At 45.0% G+C, this 20000-nt stretch overlaps 1 protein-coding gene across 1 annotated transcript in view; it reads right to left on the reverse strand.

Moving 5' to 3' along the window:
• LOC138003989 (kinesin-like protein KIF21A) overlaps positions 1-20000 on the reverse strand; it is a 67071-nt gene that overhangs the window by 6366 nt on the left and 40705 nt on the right. The window contains exons 24-31 of the mRNA XM_068850347.1: positions 7959-8174; positions 7030-7073; positions 6826-6901; positions 4530-5038; positions 4011-4100; positions 3773-3906; positions 1861-1997; positions 1397-1575 (exon numbers count right to left, since the gene is read on the reverse strand). Of these exons, the coding sequence (XP_068706448.1) occupies positions 1397-1575; positions 1861-1997; positions 3773-3906; positions 4011-4100; positions 4530-5038; positions 6826-6901; positions 7030-7073; positions 7959-8174 (1385 nt within the window). The remainder of the gene's footprint in view (positions 1-1396; positions 1576-1860; positions 1998-3772; positions 3907-4010; positions 4101-4529; positions 5039-6825; positions 6902-7029; positions 7074-7958; positions 8175-20000) is intronic.

The following is a 20000-nucleotide window of genomic DNA, read 5'->3' on the forward strand; positions in this document are numbered from 1 at the left end:
ATAATGATAAGAAAAATAAACATACGTGTAAATAAGAAATTACATTACATTCAATAAGCCCAGTTCAATATATCAATAGTTGTGGTTAACCACACCTTAGGTTTAGTTCAGCTCATATTTCATGTTACCCTTGGGGATGCGGTTACATAGTAAACGACTTCCCTCAGGGTAAAATAATAGGGTATAATTAATATAATTCGGGATCTTCGTGTATTAGCTACGTTCTGCTTTATGATTGGACAAGCCACCTCAGGGAGCAGATAAACCGTACTTTTCAGTTTCGGAACTGTCATGGGAAGTTATTTTCTTCTTTTTGATGTATCCATGGAAATAACCCTAGGGAAGTTTCGGTCTAGGTGAAGCGTTTACACACAAAAACGTATTTGTCCGTGGGTAAAAGGGCTAGTGTAACCACAACTAATATTCAGGCAAGGCTACGAGGCTTTATGGTCAACTTTCACGGCTCAGTTCTGTTTTCTTCGTCTGACAAGTCTCAAGGGAGATTTCTAAACAAAACAATATTCAAATTATAAACCCTCGAAGCCATGTGTGAATATTGATATATCGAATATGCCCTAGTAACTTGTTTCGTGTTTGATTTCTTCTTTTCTATGTCAGCATAACTATCCCGTCTTTGAAAATCGAGTAGTAATAGATCGTGTATTTGTTTCTTAAAAGCGTGCTTCGAAAGGTTTCTATCAATTAGCCAAGGAGTTTATTTCTCTACTCCCAAATGCTGTTCAACGCTGATATTTGGCAAAACTTTACATTAATAGAAGAAGTCAATCTTGAAAAAAAAAAATAAGCAAAAGAAATTTTCATCAAAAAGTTGAAAACATGAAACAAAAGTTTAAATTAATCCTTGATTAAGTTAATCGGCTTTCGAACAACTGGGCCCAGGACAACACCAACATTAACGTCTGCAAAACTTTTGAGAAATGACTGAATACTTACCTTTTCAAAAGAGCTTTTTTTTCAAATATTTTGCGATTTCATGAGATTTTTGTTTTAATTATCTTTTAATGTTTTTAATTAATGTAGTCATTATCTTTTTAATACAGTATTGTAAAGCGCCAAAGAGCAGTTAGGATTTGGCGCTATATAAATCTATTTATTATTATTATTATTATTATTATTATTATTATTATTATTATTATTATTATTATTATTGTCAAGTGGCTAGTCTGACGCGGCGTTTCGTCTCGGCCAAGAGACTCTGAAGAGACCTTAAGAATTCAAAGGCAAACTCGTTGAGCATCGCGCACAAAGTCCCGTTCGCAAATTCTCAGACTAGCCACGAACATTTCAAAAGTATTTGACAATAGTTTTGCTTTCGTATTATTATTATTATTATTATTATTATTATTATTACAAACAAACCGGTCGCTTGACTCACTTGTCAAGTTCCCAGATCCTGACAGTGGTTCCCATGGCGGCGTAAAGCATCGAACCATCAGACGAGAGCTTTAAGTCATTAATCTGCGTCTCTGACGTCATACTGGACAAAAAGGACCCTAACGAGGAACCTGGTGGCGTAAGGCTCTTGATGCATTTGCCATCTCTCATGTCCCAAACCTGAAGAAACCAAAAAAACCTGACTTTTAAAAGACTTAAGATCAAAAAACAAACAAGTCAAGAAAAAAGATATCTACAACCCCAACTATATCGCTTATGGCCCATTTCTTCCTGAAAAATAACAATGTTCCCAGAAACTCGTTGTCCTGCTGTCTTTCCTCGAAAACCACTGTTTTGCTAAAACAACCAGAAATTGCTTGACTTTTCTCACCCCCAAATTTCCCGGAAAAAAACGACAGAACATTTTGTCTTTCTTTTTTTCAAAAAAACAATTACAATAAATACCTTGATAATATTCTGCGACGCACCAAATATTCGCTGCGATTTGCGACAATACCGTACGGCAACGACATCCCTTTTGTGGCCAGCACAGGACAGCGTCTCCTCCCCCGTGTTCAGATCCCAAACCTTCACAGTGCGATCTGCAATGAACACATCCAATGAGCAGAGCACTTGCGCTCGGCTGTTTAAAATTGAGACTACATACAGCAACAAACTTGCATTTTTAAAGAACGCGGGAAAAGCAGATTTCAACAAGTGTTATTGAAATCCAAAAAGAAAATTGGGGGTAACCACGCATTTTTCAAAGATAATTAATCAACAATATTTGAAAAAAACGCTAAACCACAAAGCGATGCATGGCGTTCCTTTCCAAATTGAAGCTAAATTCTCTGAAAGATGCATGGTTACCTCCAATTTTATTTTTGGATACCAAAAGCCCTTGCAAAGTTCTGTTCTCTCGGCATAACTTTAAACCGCGCAAAAATATCCCTGTATTAATAAGCACCAGCCATAGGAAATCCGAGGATCTCGAGATGCGCAGAACGTGTGCGCAATAACAATAGTGGGCACCGTCCTAAAAGGCCCGTCTGCAACTGCTTTGCACACTTAACCTGCCTTTAAAAAGTCAATACGTGAAGCGCTTTTTGCAGCTCTGGAGGGCGATCGAGGAGGTCTACATGGAGATACTCATTCTATTGTCCAAAATTTACCTCTATCTAAAATAAAATTAGGTCTTGGAGGGCAATCGTTATTTGCTGATGTAATACACCTCATTCCAAAATGGCCGCTGATTTATGCGCATAAAAATTGGCCCTTGATGCCTCGTTCAAGATAAAATATTCTTTTGAATTTTAAGCTTAAGAACGAGGCATCAAGGGCTAATTTGAATAAAAACAAAAGAATATTTAAATGCCGGCCATTTTGGAATAAGGTGTATTGTTTACTGTACATTTAAAATACTTTTGGCTGTCACCAGAAACCCATAAGGGTTGAAACGTGTAACGGCCCCTTGTGTGCTGGGAAACAAGCTTCTGAATATTCGATTTGCTAAGTACCATATTTGGAACAACAAGAGCGAGGAGTTTCCAAATATGGTACTTCGCACTGAAACATTCAACCAATCAGTTTGCACTGAATATTCGGAAGCTGTGAACGCGCGTTACACGTTTCAACCCTTCTGGGTTTCTGCTGTCACTGATACGATGTTTTTAGCTTATCTGGTCCGTTGTCTTTAACTTACTAATTTTGTTCCTTTTTAGTCTTGTTTCTCTTAATATATAACTTCTATACCACTATTTTTATACGAATAAGGATCCTCTTGAACAAACTGACTGATATGTGAATTAAAGCAGCTTGCAATTAAATTTCAGACCATTGCAAAAGTCTAAGCCACGGAAAAAACTAACCCGCATCAGGGGCGGATCTTGGATAATTACTCACCGGTTTCCAAAAGAACGAAAACCTTTCTAGGGGGTTCCGGGGCCATGCTCCCCTAGGAACTTTTTGGATTTTAACTCTTTAAAGTCCCCTCACTTCCTGTGTTTCTGACCGCTTTCGTTAAAACGGTGGAAACCGGTATAGTTCTGCCCCTGCGCACATCAAACACAACGCAGTTGTAGATAAGCGAGAGCGAGTAAACGAACGCTGTTGCAAAAGTCGTACAGGTTCGAATTCTGCCGGGAACTTCGATATTTCAGCTGCCCTTTCGCCCTTTGACAAGCAACTAGCTTTTTTTGTTAAGGTTCAGGCCACTTATTTTCGTTGTATGGTCATTCCAATTCCAACCCACTGCAATCCGAAGCAATTTATTGCAATAACTGTCCATTGATCCAACACAATTGGTGTTTTCCACGCTTTACGAGGAAGGGGAGAAGGCGCAAAAAAAAAAAAAAAGGAAAATAGGACGCAAACCAACCTTTGGAACCAGTAATCATCAAGTCCTCTGTTACATCAAGAGAGAGCACGGCGCTGTTATGCCCTGTTGCAGCATATGTACAAACCAATGGAGCTGGCTTCCCTACAGGAGGACGGAGCGGCAGCATACGGCCACTGCAGACAAATAATAACGTAATCGGTAACAGTGAAGAAGATCTCACTTCTGTCACATGTGTTTAGGAAAAGTGAACAGTGACAATATTTCATATATCACTTACACATCAGGATCGGACTCCTGAGCGAGGCTGCTTGTTAGCCGAGCAAAGACGTTTTCAGAGGTTTTCTGCGAGATTACGCTGTCATCAACCCTGAAAACGGAAAAGAGAAATCGCACGTTAATGGCAGAAAAAGGAGGACGTTTTAACAAATACTCTCGACCGTCCGGCTGGTTAAATCACAGAGCACATGATAGCCGTGCGAGAGGGCGTACATTTTAACCCCGAACGTATCAAAAATTCAGCCAGTGCTTGACAAAACCGCGTTGCAACTCATTTTCATCTATGCCAACACTAGAGTACAAACAGTTTATTGTCGAGAACAGCAGCGAGAAGACAATAGCAAAAGAGAAGCATTTATCTACCAAAGACAGTTCACTTCTCGAAAGTTCCAGAGGAACTTTCTGTGTCGTACATTGCCCTACCGGACATTTGCATTGGACATTCACGTATAAAGCGCGGCATACAGATGAAATACGATTTTCATCATCGTCGATGACAAGTTTTCCGCTATTAACTTACCCAGCCCCAGGTTTATCCGGCAGTGATTTCCTTTGCAGGGCTGGTGAGGCAGGTTGGGACCGAGCTTGAATCGAGATACCAGATCCCGCGCTTCCATATCTGCTGAGAGGAAAACTCCTGGCCGACTTCGACTTTATATTACCTCGCACCATTGAAGCGGGAACGGCTACCGTGGTATTGCCATTTAGAGAATTAGAGCGAGATGTCTTGACAGGGACCCCCTGACTTTGAGTCTGCTCGCTTTGAGTAGCAGGTGGCGGCGGCATAATGGAGTCGCTGCTTTGGCCTTTGCGAGACTTCTCAAGCTCCAAAAGTTTTTGCATGAGTTCTGATGATATCTGCCGGGTGGTTTTTGGATCCCCGGGACAGGGGAGAGCAGCAATCACCGGGAGGTTTGATGAAGAGGAACACTCGTCGTCATCTCCGGGTGGGTCAAAAAGAGGCGATCGCCTCGTTTTGATTCTGTCCGGGTACAAGAACTCTTCCTGGGTTCCAGTTCTGCGACGAGCCTTCAAAAACAACGAAGAACGAGTAACGACTTTTACTGACAAACTCAACATTTCGTTCAAACTTTCTCCGGCGATAACCTCCCATCCCCAAAAACTCTAAACAGAAAGAAATAATGATTACAGTCGCATTTGTTGAAAAAAACCCGCAATGAAAGCGTTTGTATCAGTAATAATACGCTGAAGTCAGCGTTTACTCGGGATACCCTTAACGGCCTAGCGATTTTGACAGTACAAGATTTGAGAGGATTTGCACTGGAAGTTTCTTTGGGGACGAGTATGAAACTGAAAACTGCACCCCACGGCGATTGAAAATACCAATTTTCTTTGAACTGAATCTCTAAATCTTGAGGGGGGGGGGCAGGGATGGCGCGGAGTGCAGGGATGGCGCAGTGGTGAGAGCACTCGCCTCCCACCAATGTGGCCCGGGTTCAATTCCCAGACTCGGCGTCATTTGTGGGTTGAATTTGTTGGTCCTCTACTCTGCACCGAGAGGTTTTCAATCAGCATTTGACTTGATTTGAGTTCATTGTTAATTTCAGTTTACAGTGTCCCCAATTAGTGCTCCAGCGCTAGACCGACTTGACACTTTACTAAAGTTCTTTTTTTTTTTGTATCTAGTGTAAAATCAGTATAGGTAATCACATGAATTCGAGTGCTGTTTGGCCGGTATAAATGATGAATTTCTTAAGTTTCCCAGGGTTTCCTTTCTTCCATTTGCAACTTACTCACGTGCACAGCATGTCAAAATAAACGAAACATATCTGGTCACATGTGCTCAAATTTTCAAAAGCATTTGGCAAGAAGGGACAATAAGCAAAACATATTGCAGAATTCCCATGGACACTGCCACACCCACCCCGACTGTAACTGTCTTGGAATGTGGTGAATCTAATAAGTGGTGTTGAAAACTGACTTCTGTTGGTAATTCTGTTAACACAAGATGCGTATGTCTTGATAGCCTTGATAAACCAGAGTCCAACTCATTTCCTACATTCATTGTATTCACCAAGTCTGACATGAAACTAAAAATCGTGCACAAGACTATCATCCACACATTCGGTTCAAGCTTTAATAAAGCTTAAGCTTTGTTATAATCCATGAGACCGCCGGTTTGAACGAAGACGGAAACTGTACACAACGATGAAACAGATAATAAAATACATTGTTGTCATTTGTACTTCCCTATTCTTCTGCACATTTGAGTGTTCTTGGTATTTTTCTCTGAAATCGCGAACCGACCCGTTCCGAAACTGACGCTCCTCATCTTTCAGTGTGCTTCCGTATGCATTTCGAGCGCCCCAGGCAAAAATCGATTCGCCATACACAATAAAGACAATAACAGTTTGAACAGATCTAGATTTACCACAATCGCGAAAAAATATATCAAAGTCAGTAGAGGAGGTGCCTTGAATTGCTGCAAATGATGTAATGCTTTCCTTTAGCCAATTGAAATCCTTGCACGAAATTTTATTGTGCATTCTTCTGCAATTCCGGTTATCCACCCCATTTATAACTACCTTACAGGTACCCCGAGTAAAAAGAATACTTGAAACTTATTATAGTACCCCCTTTAATCTGACACAGAGTTTAAACACCGTAACACGTAACAGTTATTCGTAACCCACTAGCACTGTAACGTCTGCAAAACCAAGGACGTCAGGGTCCAAATCTAAACCGAGGAAACGTTTCTATTGATGCAATGACAGGACACAGTTCTACCACTGGTGTGTGCGCATGTCTTGATTAAATCAAACCTGCTGACACTTCGTTTAAATGGACGCAGTTACCTTATCTTTAGGTTTCGGCGCGGGTTGAGACTGTCCTTCTTCGCTTGAATCTTTAATGGTGTTACCACTCGAGCTTCTGTTAGAAACCAAACGATAGGTCTATTATTCAAGACTGCCTCAAGTAAACACTACTGGAATGATGGAAGTTAATACACAATGCCACTCAGCTGTAAATAAAAACCTATATGCTGTAAAAAGCTATACCTGGAAATCGTTCCTGATTCGTCTTTCAGTGAATTCAAGCTTGTCTAAAAGATCGTGAAAACAAAACTGTAAGTTAGAACATTCTCCAGTGATAAATTCATCAATTTTCGCTTGCCTGTATAGCAAGCACTGAAAGGGGAGGGAAAGATTGAGGTCTAGCGAGTGCTGAAATCACTCCCCAGTTCCTCCATCTTTCCATCCCTTTTTAACGTAAGCAAGGAGTTGAATTAAGGAAATTTGAGGCTAGTGGTTTGAGGCCCCACAGATGGATTTTTCGCGCGTTGCTAAGGAAGTGAAATGTTACTTCCGATGACTGATGTCATCATATCGTGAGCTGACCAGAAAACGCACTCACAAGCAAAAATCACCACACGAACAGTTGTTTGCATCAAAGGCTTTTCCTTGCCCTTTCTCAAGCTCATTCTCAGATCAACTGCGCATGCCTAAACGAACTGACTTCCGGTTTGAGAAAAAGCTAAATTTCCGGTGGTCTATTTCTATTTTGAAAAAGTTATGGGTATTTCAGTATCGTTTATCTCTTTAAAAAGAAAACCATGCTTGGCTGGATACAAAAACGAACACAAATGATCAAACCACTGATTAAATACCCAAATTGTGTAGCACATAGACAAATTTAGAGTTTTCTTTTATAATAAAAGAAAACTCTGAATTATTGGTCACGTGACCATGAGCATTGCACGATGACGTCACATTTAGGGTTACTGGTTTACAAAAGTTGGAAACTGACCAAAATAACGCCAAATTCTCTCAAATTACTTAACCATTACATCCGTAGCAACACACCGCACTCCCTTAAGCCCGGGACCTCGATATCTCAAAAGTATGGCCACCCAAACTTCTCAGCGAAGCTGCCACCTATTATATATCCATACGTTGTATCCCACGACAACAACGAAACAGTTTCATACCAGCGATCCCATGAGCCGATCCCTAAGCTCTGAACCACTGAGTTCCGAGTCCGTTCCAGCTGCCACGGCTGCCAGATTTTCAATGCTGCTAAAGTTGTCATGGTATTGAAGCACATGTTGGAGAAGCTCCTGCTGAAGCTCGTTGTGTTGTTTCATGGCATTGAGCCTTGCTTCCACCTCTTTGGCTGACGCCTCTTTTGAAGATGCTTCATGGCCCTTGAGAAAGTTCATATGAAAACTTATTTTTTCTGAAAAGGTTATTGGCCGAGGCCATACTTAGGAGTTAACCATGTTAAATTTAAATTAACCCTTTAAAAAATTCCCCAAACTTAACCCGGTTAACCCGCCTTAAATTACCCAGCGAGGGGGTTTAAAAATACCTAACCCGGTTAAGAAAATGTATTGTTTTTGCGTTAATTTGCATAACCCGGTTAAAAGCCGGTTAACACCGAAGAGATGCGGCCGCATTCATAACTGTTTTAAACCGGTTCATTTCAATTAACTGGATATAAACCCAGTTAAGTACCCTAGTGTGGTTGCAGCCATTGTCTTGTTTACTTTCTCTGTTTTCCAATTACGGTTTGGAGTTAACATAATAATTGCAACAGAACACAAATGGAACGAGTTTTGACGAAACACAGCGTACAAGCACCGATGAAGAAAGCCATGAAAACATAGGCGTAATGAAAAACAACAACAAAGGCTTTGCACGCCCCCCTCGCGTGTTTAACAATCTGGTACATTTCATTGCCGCTCTCGTCCTGACAACAGGGCGTTTAAGGGTCTGGCCAAACGCTCGCAACATTTTCAACGCAACGTGTCGATGTTTATGTGCCCCAGGCCCCTGGCGCACAACAAGTGGACCTAGCACGCATGCCTTCCTAATGCAACAATGTTGCGTGAACCTGGCCAAACGAGTACAACATCATGCAACCCTTTTCAAATTTGATCCAACATATCGCAACAGAGTGGCCAAACGTACGCAAAATATTGAGCCCAACAATGTTGCAAGATGTTGCGTTGAAATGTTGCGAGCGTTTGGCCAGGCCTTAAGAGCAAAACGACGGCTACAGCAACGACAACGCCAAAAAGCAGTAATATTATTGGTTAAAAGAACCAACAAGATCGTGCTGCACGTGCAGCACGCATTTTTGCAACCTCTCCATTGTCGTTAAGAAGAGACATCAAAAAAGAGACTCTGGGAACGACAGTGGCATTTTTAAACAATTCTCTCTCGTACTCGTCAAAACTACTACGTGAAATGGCCAAAATGAAGGTTCTGGCGACAACGTGGAAAAACTACAGTGAATCTTTCAGTCTCACTATTTACTTAAAATCCGTCCGCAACAATCCAGTTATAGCATACTTCGCCCATAGACCAGCCATGTAATAGCCATACACGAAGCAATCAACCAGGGGACACTTCGTGACCAGCCATGTAATAGCAATACAAGAGCCCATTAACCAGAGGACACTTCGTGACCAACCATGTAATAGCCATACATCAACCAATCAACCAGGGGACACTTCGTGACCAGCCATGTAATAGCCATACATGAGCCCATTAACCAGGGGACACTTCGTGACCAGCCATGTTATAGCCATACATGAACCAATCAACCAGGGGACACTTCGTGACCAGCCATGTTATAGCCATACATGAGCCCATAGACCAGGGGACACTTCATAACCAGCCATGTAATAGCCATAAATGAGCCCATCAACCAGGGGACACTTCGTGACCAGCCATGTACTAGCCATACATGAACCAATCAACCAGGGGACACTTTGTGACCAGCCATGTAATAGCCATGCATCAACCAATGAACCACGCGACACCTCGTGACCAGCCATTTAATAGCCATACATGAGCCAATCAACCAGTGGACACTTCGTGACCAGCCACGTACTAGCCATACATGCACCAATCAACCAGGGGACACTTCGTGACCAGCCATGTTATAGCCATACATAAGCTCATCAAGCAGGGGACACTTCGTGACCAGCCATGTAATACCCTTACATGAACCAATCAACCAGGGGACACTTCGTTAGCAGCCATGTAATAGGCATAGATGAGCCCATCAATCAGGGGACACTTCGTGACTAACCATGTAATATCCATACATGAGCCCATTGACCAGGGGACACTTCGTGACCAGCCATGTAATAGCCATACATGAACCAATCAACCAGGGGACACTTCGTGACTAGCCATGTTATAGCCATGCATGGGCCCATCAACCACAGGACACTTCGTGACCAGCCATGTAATAGCCAGAAAATAGCCATAAATGAGCCCATCAACCAGGGAACACTTCGTGAGCAGCCATGTAAAAGCCATAGATGAGCCCATCAATCAGGGGACACTTCGTGACCAGCCATTTCATAGCCATACATGAACCAATCAACCAGGAAACACTTTGTGACCAGCCTTTTAATAGTAATACATGAGCCCATCAACCAGTGGACACTTCGTGACCAGCCATGTACCAGCGATACATGAGCCCATCAACCAGCAGACACTTTGTGACCAGCCAAGTACTAGCCATACATGAACCAATCAACCAGGGGACACTTCGTGACCAGCCATGTAGTAGCCACACATGAGCCCATAGACAAGGGGACACTTCATGACCAGCCATGTAATACCTATACATAATCCCATTAACCAGGGGACACTTTGTGATTAGCCATGTCATAACCATACATGAGCTCATCAAGCAGGGGACACTTCGTGACCAGCCATGTTATAGCCATACACAAGCCCATCAACCAGGGGACACTTTGTGACCATCCATGTTATACCCATACATGAGCCCATAGACCAGGGGACACTTCATGATTAGCCATGTAATAACCATACATAAGCTCATCAAGCAGGAAACACTTCGTGACCAGCCATGTAATACCCTTACATAAACTAATCAACCAGGGGACACTTCGTGAGCAGCCAAGTAATAGGCATAGATGAGCCCGTCAACTAGGGGACACTTCGTGACCAGCTATGTAATAGCCATACATGAGCCCATTAATCAGGGGACACTTCGTGACCAGACATGTAATAGCCATAGATGAGCCCATCAATCAGGGGACACTTCGTGACCAGCCATGTAATGGCATCACATGACCCCATTAACCAGGGAACACTTCGTGACCAGGAAGTAATAGCCATACATGAACCCATTAACCAGGGGACACTTTGTGACCAGCCATGTAATAGCCATATATGAGCCCATCAACCAGGGGACACTTCGTGACTAGCCAAGTAATAGCCATGCATGACCCCATTAACCAAGGGACACTTTGTGACCAGCCATGTATTAGCCATACATGAGCCCATCAACCAGTGCACACTTCGTGACCACCCATGTACTAGCCATCCATGAACCAATCAACCAGGGGACACTTCGTGACCAGCCATGTAGTAGCCATACATGAGCCCATAGACCAGGGGACACTTCATGACCAGCCATGTAATAGCTATACATAAGCCCATTAATCAGGGGACACTTTGTGATTAGGCATGTAATAGCCATACATGAGCTCATCAAGCAGGGGACACTTCGTGACCAGCCATGTTATAGCCATACATGCGCCCATAGACAAGGGGACACTTCGTGACCAGCCATGTTATAGCCATACATGAACCCATCAACCAGGGGACACTTTGTGACCAGCCATGTAATAGCCATACATGAGCCCAACAACCAGGGGACACTTCGTGACCAGCGATGTAATAGCCAAACATGAAACAATCAACCAGGGGACACTTCGTGACCAGCCATGTAATACCATCAAATGACCCCATTAACCAGGGGACACTTCGTGACCACCTATGTAATAGCCATACATGAGCCCATCAACCAGGGGACACTTTGTGACCAGCGATGTAATAGCCAAACATGAAACAATCAACTAGGGGACACTTCGTGACCAGCCATGTAATACCATCAAATGACCCCATTAACCAGGGGACACTTCATGACGAGCCATGTAATAGCCATACATGAGCCCATTAACCAGGGGACACTTCGTGACCAGCCATGCAATAGCCATACATGAACCCATCAACCAGGGGACACTTTTGACCGGCCATGTAATAGCCATACATGAGCCCATCAACCAGGGGACACTTTGTGACCAGCGATGTAATAGCCACACATGAAACAATCAACCAGGGAACACTTCGTGACCAGCCATGCAATAGCCATACATGAACCCATCAACCAGGGGACACTTTGTGACCAGCCATGTAATAGCCATACATGAGCCCATCAACCAGTGGACACTTCGTGACCAGCCATGTAATAGCCATACATGAGCCCATCAACCAGTGGACACTTTGTGACCAGCCATGTAATAGCCATACATGAACTAATCAACCAGGGGACACTTCGTGACCAGCCATAAAATAGCATCACATGACCCTATCAACCAGTGGGCACTTCGTGACCAGCCATCTAATGGCCATACATGAACCAATCAACCAAGGGACACTTTGTGACCAGCCATGTAATAGCATCACATGACCCTATTAACCAGGGAACACTTCGTGACCAGCCATGTAATAGCCATACATGAACCCATCAACCAGGGGACACTTCGTGATCAGCCATGTAATAGCCATACATGAGCCCATTAACCAGGGGACACTTCGTGACCAGCCATGTACTAGCCATACATGAACCAATCAACCAGGGGACACTCCGTGACAAGCCATGTTAAGCCATACAGGAGAACATAGACCAGGGGACACTTCGTGACCAGCCATGTAATAGCTATACATAAGCCCATTAACCAAGGGACACTTCGTGACCAGCCATGTAATAGCCATACATGAACCCATCAACCAGAGGACACTTTGTGACCAGCCATGCACTAGCCATACATGAACCTATCAACCAGGGGACACTTTGTGACCAGCCATGTTAAGCCATACATGAGCCCATAGACCAGGGGACACTTCGTGACCAGCCATGTAATAGCCATAGATAAGCCCATTAACCACGGGACACTTCGTGACCAGCCATGCAAGAGCCGTAAATGAACCCATGAACCAGGGGACACTTCGTGACCAGCCATGTAATAGCCATACATGAGCCCATCACCCGGGGGACACTTGGTGACCATCCATGTAATAGCCATACATGAGCCCATCAACCAGTGGACACTTCGTGACCAGCCATGTAATAGCCATACATGACCCTATTAATCAGGGAACATTTCGTGACCAGCAAGTAATAGCCAAACATGAACCAATTAACCAGGGGACACTTCGTGACCAGCCCTGTAATAGCCATACATGAGCCCATTAACCAGGGGACACTTCGTGACCAGCCATGTACTAGCCATACATGAAGAATTCAACCAGGGGACACTTCGTGACCAGCCATGGTAAGCCATGCATGAGCCCATAGACCAGGGGACACTTCCTGACCAGCCATGTAATACCCATAGATGAGCCCATCAACTAGGGGACACTTCGTGACCAGCCATGCAATAGCCATACATAAACCCATCAACCAGAGGACACTTCGTGACCAGCCATGTAATAGCCATACATGACCCCACAGATTGGGGAACACTTCGTGACCAGCCATGTAATAGCCATACATAAACCCATCAACCAGGGGACACTTCGTGACCAGCTATGTTATAGTCATGCATGGGCCCATCAACCACGGGACACTTCGTGATCAGCCATGTAATAGCCATACATGAGCCAATCAACCAGGGGACACTTCGTGACCAGCCATGTAATAGCCATACATGAGCCCATTAAAAAGGGGACACTTCGTGACCAGCCATGTAATAGCCATAGATTAGCCCATCAATCAGGGGACACTTCGTGACCAGCCATGTAGTAGCCATATATGAGCCCATAGACCAGGAGACACTTCATGACCAGCCATGTAATAGCTATACATAAGCCCATTAACCAGGGGACACTTTGTGATTAAGCAGGTTATAGCCATACATGAGCTCATCAAGCAGGGGACACTTCGTGACCAGCCATGTTATAGCCATACATGACCCTATTAATCAGGGAACATTTCGTGACCAGCAAGTAATAGCCATACATGAACCCATGAACCAGGGGACACTTCGTGACTAGCCATGTAATAGCCATACATAAGCCCATCAACCAGGGGACACTTCATGACTAGCCATGTAATAGCAATGCATGAGCCCATCAACCAGGGGACACTTCGTGACCAGCCATGTACTAGCCAAACATGAACCAATCAACCAGGGAACCAGGGAACACTTCGTGACCAGCCATGTAGTAGTCATATATGAGCCCATAGACCAGGAGACACTTCATGACTAGCCATGTAATAGATATACATAAGCCCATTAACCAGGGGACACTTTGTGATTAGGCAGGTTATAGCCATACATGAGCTCATCAAGCAGGGGACACTTCGTGACCAGCCATGTTATAGCCATACATAAGCCCATAGACCAGTGGACACTTCGTGACCAGCCATGTAATAGCCATACATGAACTAATCAACCAGGGGACACTTCGTGACCAGCCATGTAATAGCATCACATGACCCTATCAACCAGTGGACACTTCGTGACCAGCCATGTAATAGCCATACATGAACCAATCAACCAGGGGACACTTCGTGACCAGCCATGTAATAGCATCACATGACCCTATTAACCAGGGAACACTTCGTGACCAGCCATGTAATAGCCATACATGAACCCATCAACCAGGGCACACTTCATGATCAGCCATGTAATAGCCATACATGAGCCCATTAACCAGGGGACACTTCGTGACCAGCCATGTACTAGCCATACATGAACCAATCAACCAGGGGACACTTCGTGACAAGCCATGTTAAGCCATAGAGGGGCCCATAGACCAGGGGACACTTTGTGACCAGCCATGTAATAGCTATACATAAGCCTATTAACCAGGGGACACTTCGTGACGAGCCATGTAATAGCCATAAATAAGCCAATCAACCAGGGGACACTTCGTGACCAGCCATGTAATAGGCATACATGAACCCATCAACCAGAGGACACTTCGTGACCAGCCATGCACTAGCCATACATGAACCTATCAACCAGGGGACACTTTGTGACCAGCCATGTTAAGCCATACATGAGCCCATAGACAAGGGGACACTTCGTGACCAGCCATGTAATAGCCATAGATGAGCCCATTAACCAGGGGACACTTCGTGACCAGCCATGCAAAAGCCGTACATGAACCCATGAACAAGGGAAAAATCGTGACCAGCCATGTAATAGCCATACATGAGCCCATCAACCAGGGGACACTTCGTGACCAGTCATGTAATAGCCATACATGAGCCCATCAACCAGTGGACACTTCGTGACCAGCCATGTAATAGCCATACATGAACCAATCAACCAGGGGACACTTCGTGACCAGCCATGTTATAGCATCACATGACCCCATCAACCAGTGGACACTTCGTGACAAGCCATGTAATAGCCATACATGAACCAATAAAAAGGGGACACTTCGTGACCAGCCATGTAATAGCCATATATGAGCCCATCAACCAGGGGACACTTCGTGACTAGCCAAGTAATAGCCATGCATGACCCCATTAACCAAGGGACACTTTGTGACCAGCCATGTATTAACCATATATCAGCCCATCAACCAGTGCACACTTCGTGACCACCCATGTACTAGCCATCCATGAACCAATCAACCAGGGGACACTTCGTGACCAGCCATGTAGTAGCCATACATGAGCCCATAGACCAGGGGACACTTCATGACCAGCCATGTAATAGCTATACATAAGCCTATTAATCAGGGGACACTTAGTGATTAGGCATGTAATAGCCATACATGAGCTCATCAAGCAGGGGACACTTCGTGACCAGCCATGTTATAGCCATACATGAGCCCATAGACAAGGGGACACTTCGTGACCAGCCATGTTATAGCCATACATGAACCCATCAACCAGGGGACACTTTGTGACCAGCCATGTAATAGCCATACATGAGCCCATCAGCCAGGGGACACTTCGTGAGCAGCCATGTAATAGCGATACGTGAGCCCATCAACCAGGGGACACTTCGCGACCAGCCATGTCATAGCCAAACATGAACCAATTAACCAGGGGACACTTCGTGACCAGCCCTGTAATAGCCATACATGAGCCCATTAACCAGGGGACACTTCGTGACCAGCCATGTACTAGCCATACATGAAGAATTCAACCAGGGGACACTTCGTGACCAGCCATGGTAAGCCATGCATGAGCCCATAGACCAGGGGACACTTCCTGACCAGCCATGTAATACCCATAGATGAGCCCATCAACTAGGGGACACTTCGTGACCAGCCATGCAATAGCCATACATAAACCCATCAACCAGAGGACACTTCGTGACCAGCCATGTAATAGCCATACATAACCCCACAGATTGGGGAACACTTCGTGACCAGCCATGTAATAGCCATACATAAACCCATCAACCAGGGGACACTTCGTGACCAGCTATGTTATAGTCATGCATGGGCCCATCAACCACGGGACACTTCGTGATCAGCCATGTAATAGCCATACATGAGCCAATCAACCAGGGGACACTTCGTGACCAGCCATGTAATAGCCATACATGAGCCCATTAACCAGGGGACACTTCGTGACCAGCCATGTAATAGCCATAGATTAGCCCATCAATCAGGGGACACTTCGTGACCAGCCATGTAGTAGCCATATATGAGCCCATAGACCAGGAGACACTTCATGACCAGCCATGTAATAGCTATACATAAGCCCATTAACCAGGGGACACTTTGTGATTAAGCAGGTTATAGCCATACATGAGCTCATCAAGCAGGGGACACTTCGTGACCAGCCATGTTATAGCCATACATGACCCTATTAATCAGGGAACATTTCGTGACCAGCAAGTAATAGCCATACATGAACCCATGAACCAGGGGACACTTCGTGACTAGCCATGTAAGAGCCATACATAAGCCCATCAACCAGGGGACACTTCATGACTAGCCATGTAATAGCAATGCATGAGCCCATCAACCAGGGGACACTTCGTGACCAGCCATGTACTAGCCAAACATGAACCAATCAACCAGGGGACACTTCGTGACCAGCCATGTAGTAGCCATTTATGAGCCCATAGACCAGGAGACACTTCATGACTAGCCATGTAATAGCTATACATAAACCCATTAACCAGGGGACACTTTGTGATTAGGCAGGTTATAGCCATACATGAGCTCATCAAGCAGGGGACACTTCGTGACCAGCCATGTTATAGCCATACATGAGCCCATAGACCAGTGGACACTTCGTGATCAGCCATGTTATAGCCATACATGAACCCATCAACCAGGGGACACTTTGTGACCAGCCATGTAATAGCCATACATGAGCCCAACAACCAGGGGACACTTCGAGACCAGCGATGTTATAGCCAAACATGAACCAATCAACTAGGGGACACTTCGTGACCAGCCATGTAATACCATCACATGACCCTATTAACCAGGAAACACTTCGTGACCAGCCATGTAATAGCCATACATGAACCAATCAACCAGTGGACACTTCGTGACCAGCCATGTAATAGCCATACATGAACTAATCAACCAGGGGACACTTCGTGACCAGCCATGTAATAGCATCACATGACCCTATCAACCAGTGGACACTTCGTGACCAGCCATGTAATAGCCATACATGAACCAATCAACAAGGGGACACTTCGTGACCAGCCATGTAATAGCATCACATGACCCTATTAACCAGGGAACACTTCGTGACCAGCCATGTAATAGCCATACATGAACCCATCAACCAGGGGACACTTCGTGATCAGCCATGTAATAGCCATACATGAGCCCATTAACCAGGGGACACTTCGTGACCAGCCATGTACTAGCCATACATGAACCAATCAACCAGGGGACACTTCGTGACAAGCCATGTTAAGCCATAGAGGAGCCCATAGACCAGGGGACACTTTGTGACCAGCCATGTAATAGCTATACATAAGCCTATTAACCAGGGGACACTTCGTGACCAGCCATGTAATAGCCATAGATGAGCCCATTAACCAGGGGACACTTCGTGACCAGCCATGCAAAAGCCGTACATGAACCCATGAACCAGGGGACACTTCGTGACCAGCCATGTAATAGCCATATATGAGCCCATCTACCAGGGGACACTTCGTGACCAGTCATGTAATAGCCATACATAAGCCCATCAACCAGTGGACACTTCGTGACCAGCCATGTAATAGCCATACATGAACCAATCAACCAGGGGACACTTCGTGACCAGCCATGTAATAGCTATACATGAGCCCATCAACCAGTGGACACTTCGTGATTAGCCATGTAATAGCCATACATGAACCAATCAACCAGGGGACACTTCGTGACCAGCCATGTAATAGCATCACATGACCCCATCAACCAGTGGACACTTCGTGACCAGCCATGTAATAGCCATACATGAACCAATCAACAAGGGGACACTTCGTGACCAGCCATGTAATAGCCATAAATAAGCCAATCAACCAGGGGACACTTCGTGACCAGCCATGTAATAGGCATACATGAACCCATCAACCAGAGGACACTTCGTGACCAGCCATGCACTAGCCATACATGAACCTATCAACCAGGGGACACTTTGTGACCAGCCATGTTAAGCCATACATGAGCCCATAGACCAGGGGACACTTCGTGACCAGCCATGCACTAGCCATACATGAACCTATCAACCAGGGGACACTTTGTGACCAGCCATGTTAAGCCATACATGAGCCCATAGACCAGGGGACACTTCGTGACCAGCCATGTAATAGCCATAGATGAGCCCATTAACCAGGGGACACTTCGTGACCAGCCATGCAAAAGCCGTACATGAACCCATGAACCAGGGGACACTTCGTGACCAGCCATGTAATAGCCATACATGAGCCCATCAACCAGGGGACACTTCGTGACCAGTCATGTAATAGCCATACATGAGCCCATTAACCAGTGGACACTTCGTGACCAGCCATGTAATAGCCATACATGAACCAATCAACCAGGGGACACTTCGTGACCAGGCATGTAATAGCATCACATGACCCCATCAACCAGTGGACACTTCGTGACAAGCCATGTAATGGCCATACATGAACCAATCAACCAGGGGACACTTCGTGACCAGCCATGTAATAGCCATACATGAGCCCATCAACCAGTGGACACTTCGTGATCAGCCATGTAATAGCCATACATGAACCAATCAACCAGGGGACACTTCGTGACCAGCCATGTAATAGCATCACATGACCCCATCAACCAGTGGACACTTCGTGACCAGCCATGTAATAGCCATACATGAACCAATCAACCAGGGGACACTTCGTGACCAGCCATGTAATAGCATCACATGACCCTATTAACCAGGGAACACTTCGTGACCAGCCATGTAATAGCATCACATGACCCTATTAACCAGGTAACACTTCGTGACCAGCCATGTAATAGCCATACATGAACCAATCAACCAGGGGACACTTCGTGACCAGCCATGTAATAGCATCACATGACCCCATCAACCAGTGGACACTTCGTGACCAGCCATGTAATAGCCATACATGAACCAATCAACCAGGGGACACTTCGTGACCAGCCATGTAATAGCATCACATGACCCTATTTACCAGGAAACACTTCGTGACCAGCCATGTAATAGCCATACATGAGCCCATTAACCAGGGGACACTTCGTGACCAGCCATGTACTAGCCATACATCAACCAATCAACCAGGGGACACTTCGTGACAAGCCATGTTAAGCCATACTGGAGCCCATAGACCAGGGGACACTTTGTGACCAGCCATGTAATAGCTATAGATAAGCCCATTAACCAGGGGACACTTCGTGACCAGCCATGTAATAGCCATACATGAGCTCATCAAGGAGGGGACACATCGTGACCAGCCATGTAATAGCCATACATGAGCCCATCCTCCAACATCATCCAACATATC

Source organism: Montipora foliosa, chromosome 1, assembly GCF_036669935.1.
Source record: "Montipora foliosa isolate CH-2021 chromosome 1, ASM3666993v2, whole genome shotgun sequence".
Taxonomy (NCBI): domain Eukaryota; kingdom Metazoa; phylum Cnidaria; class Anthozoa; order Scleractinia; family Acroporidae; genus Montipora; species Montipora foliosa.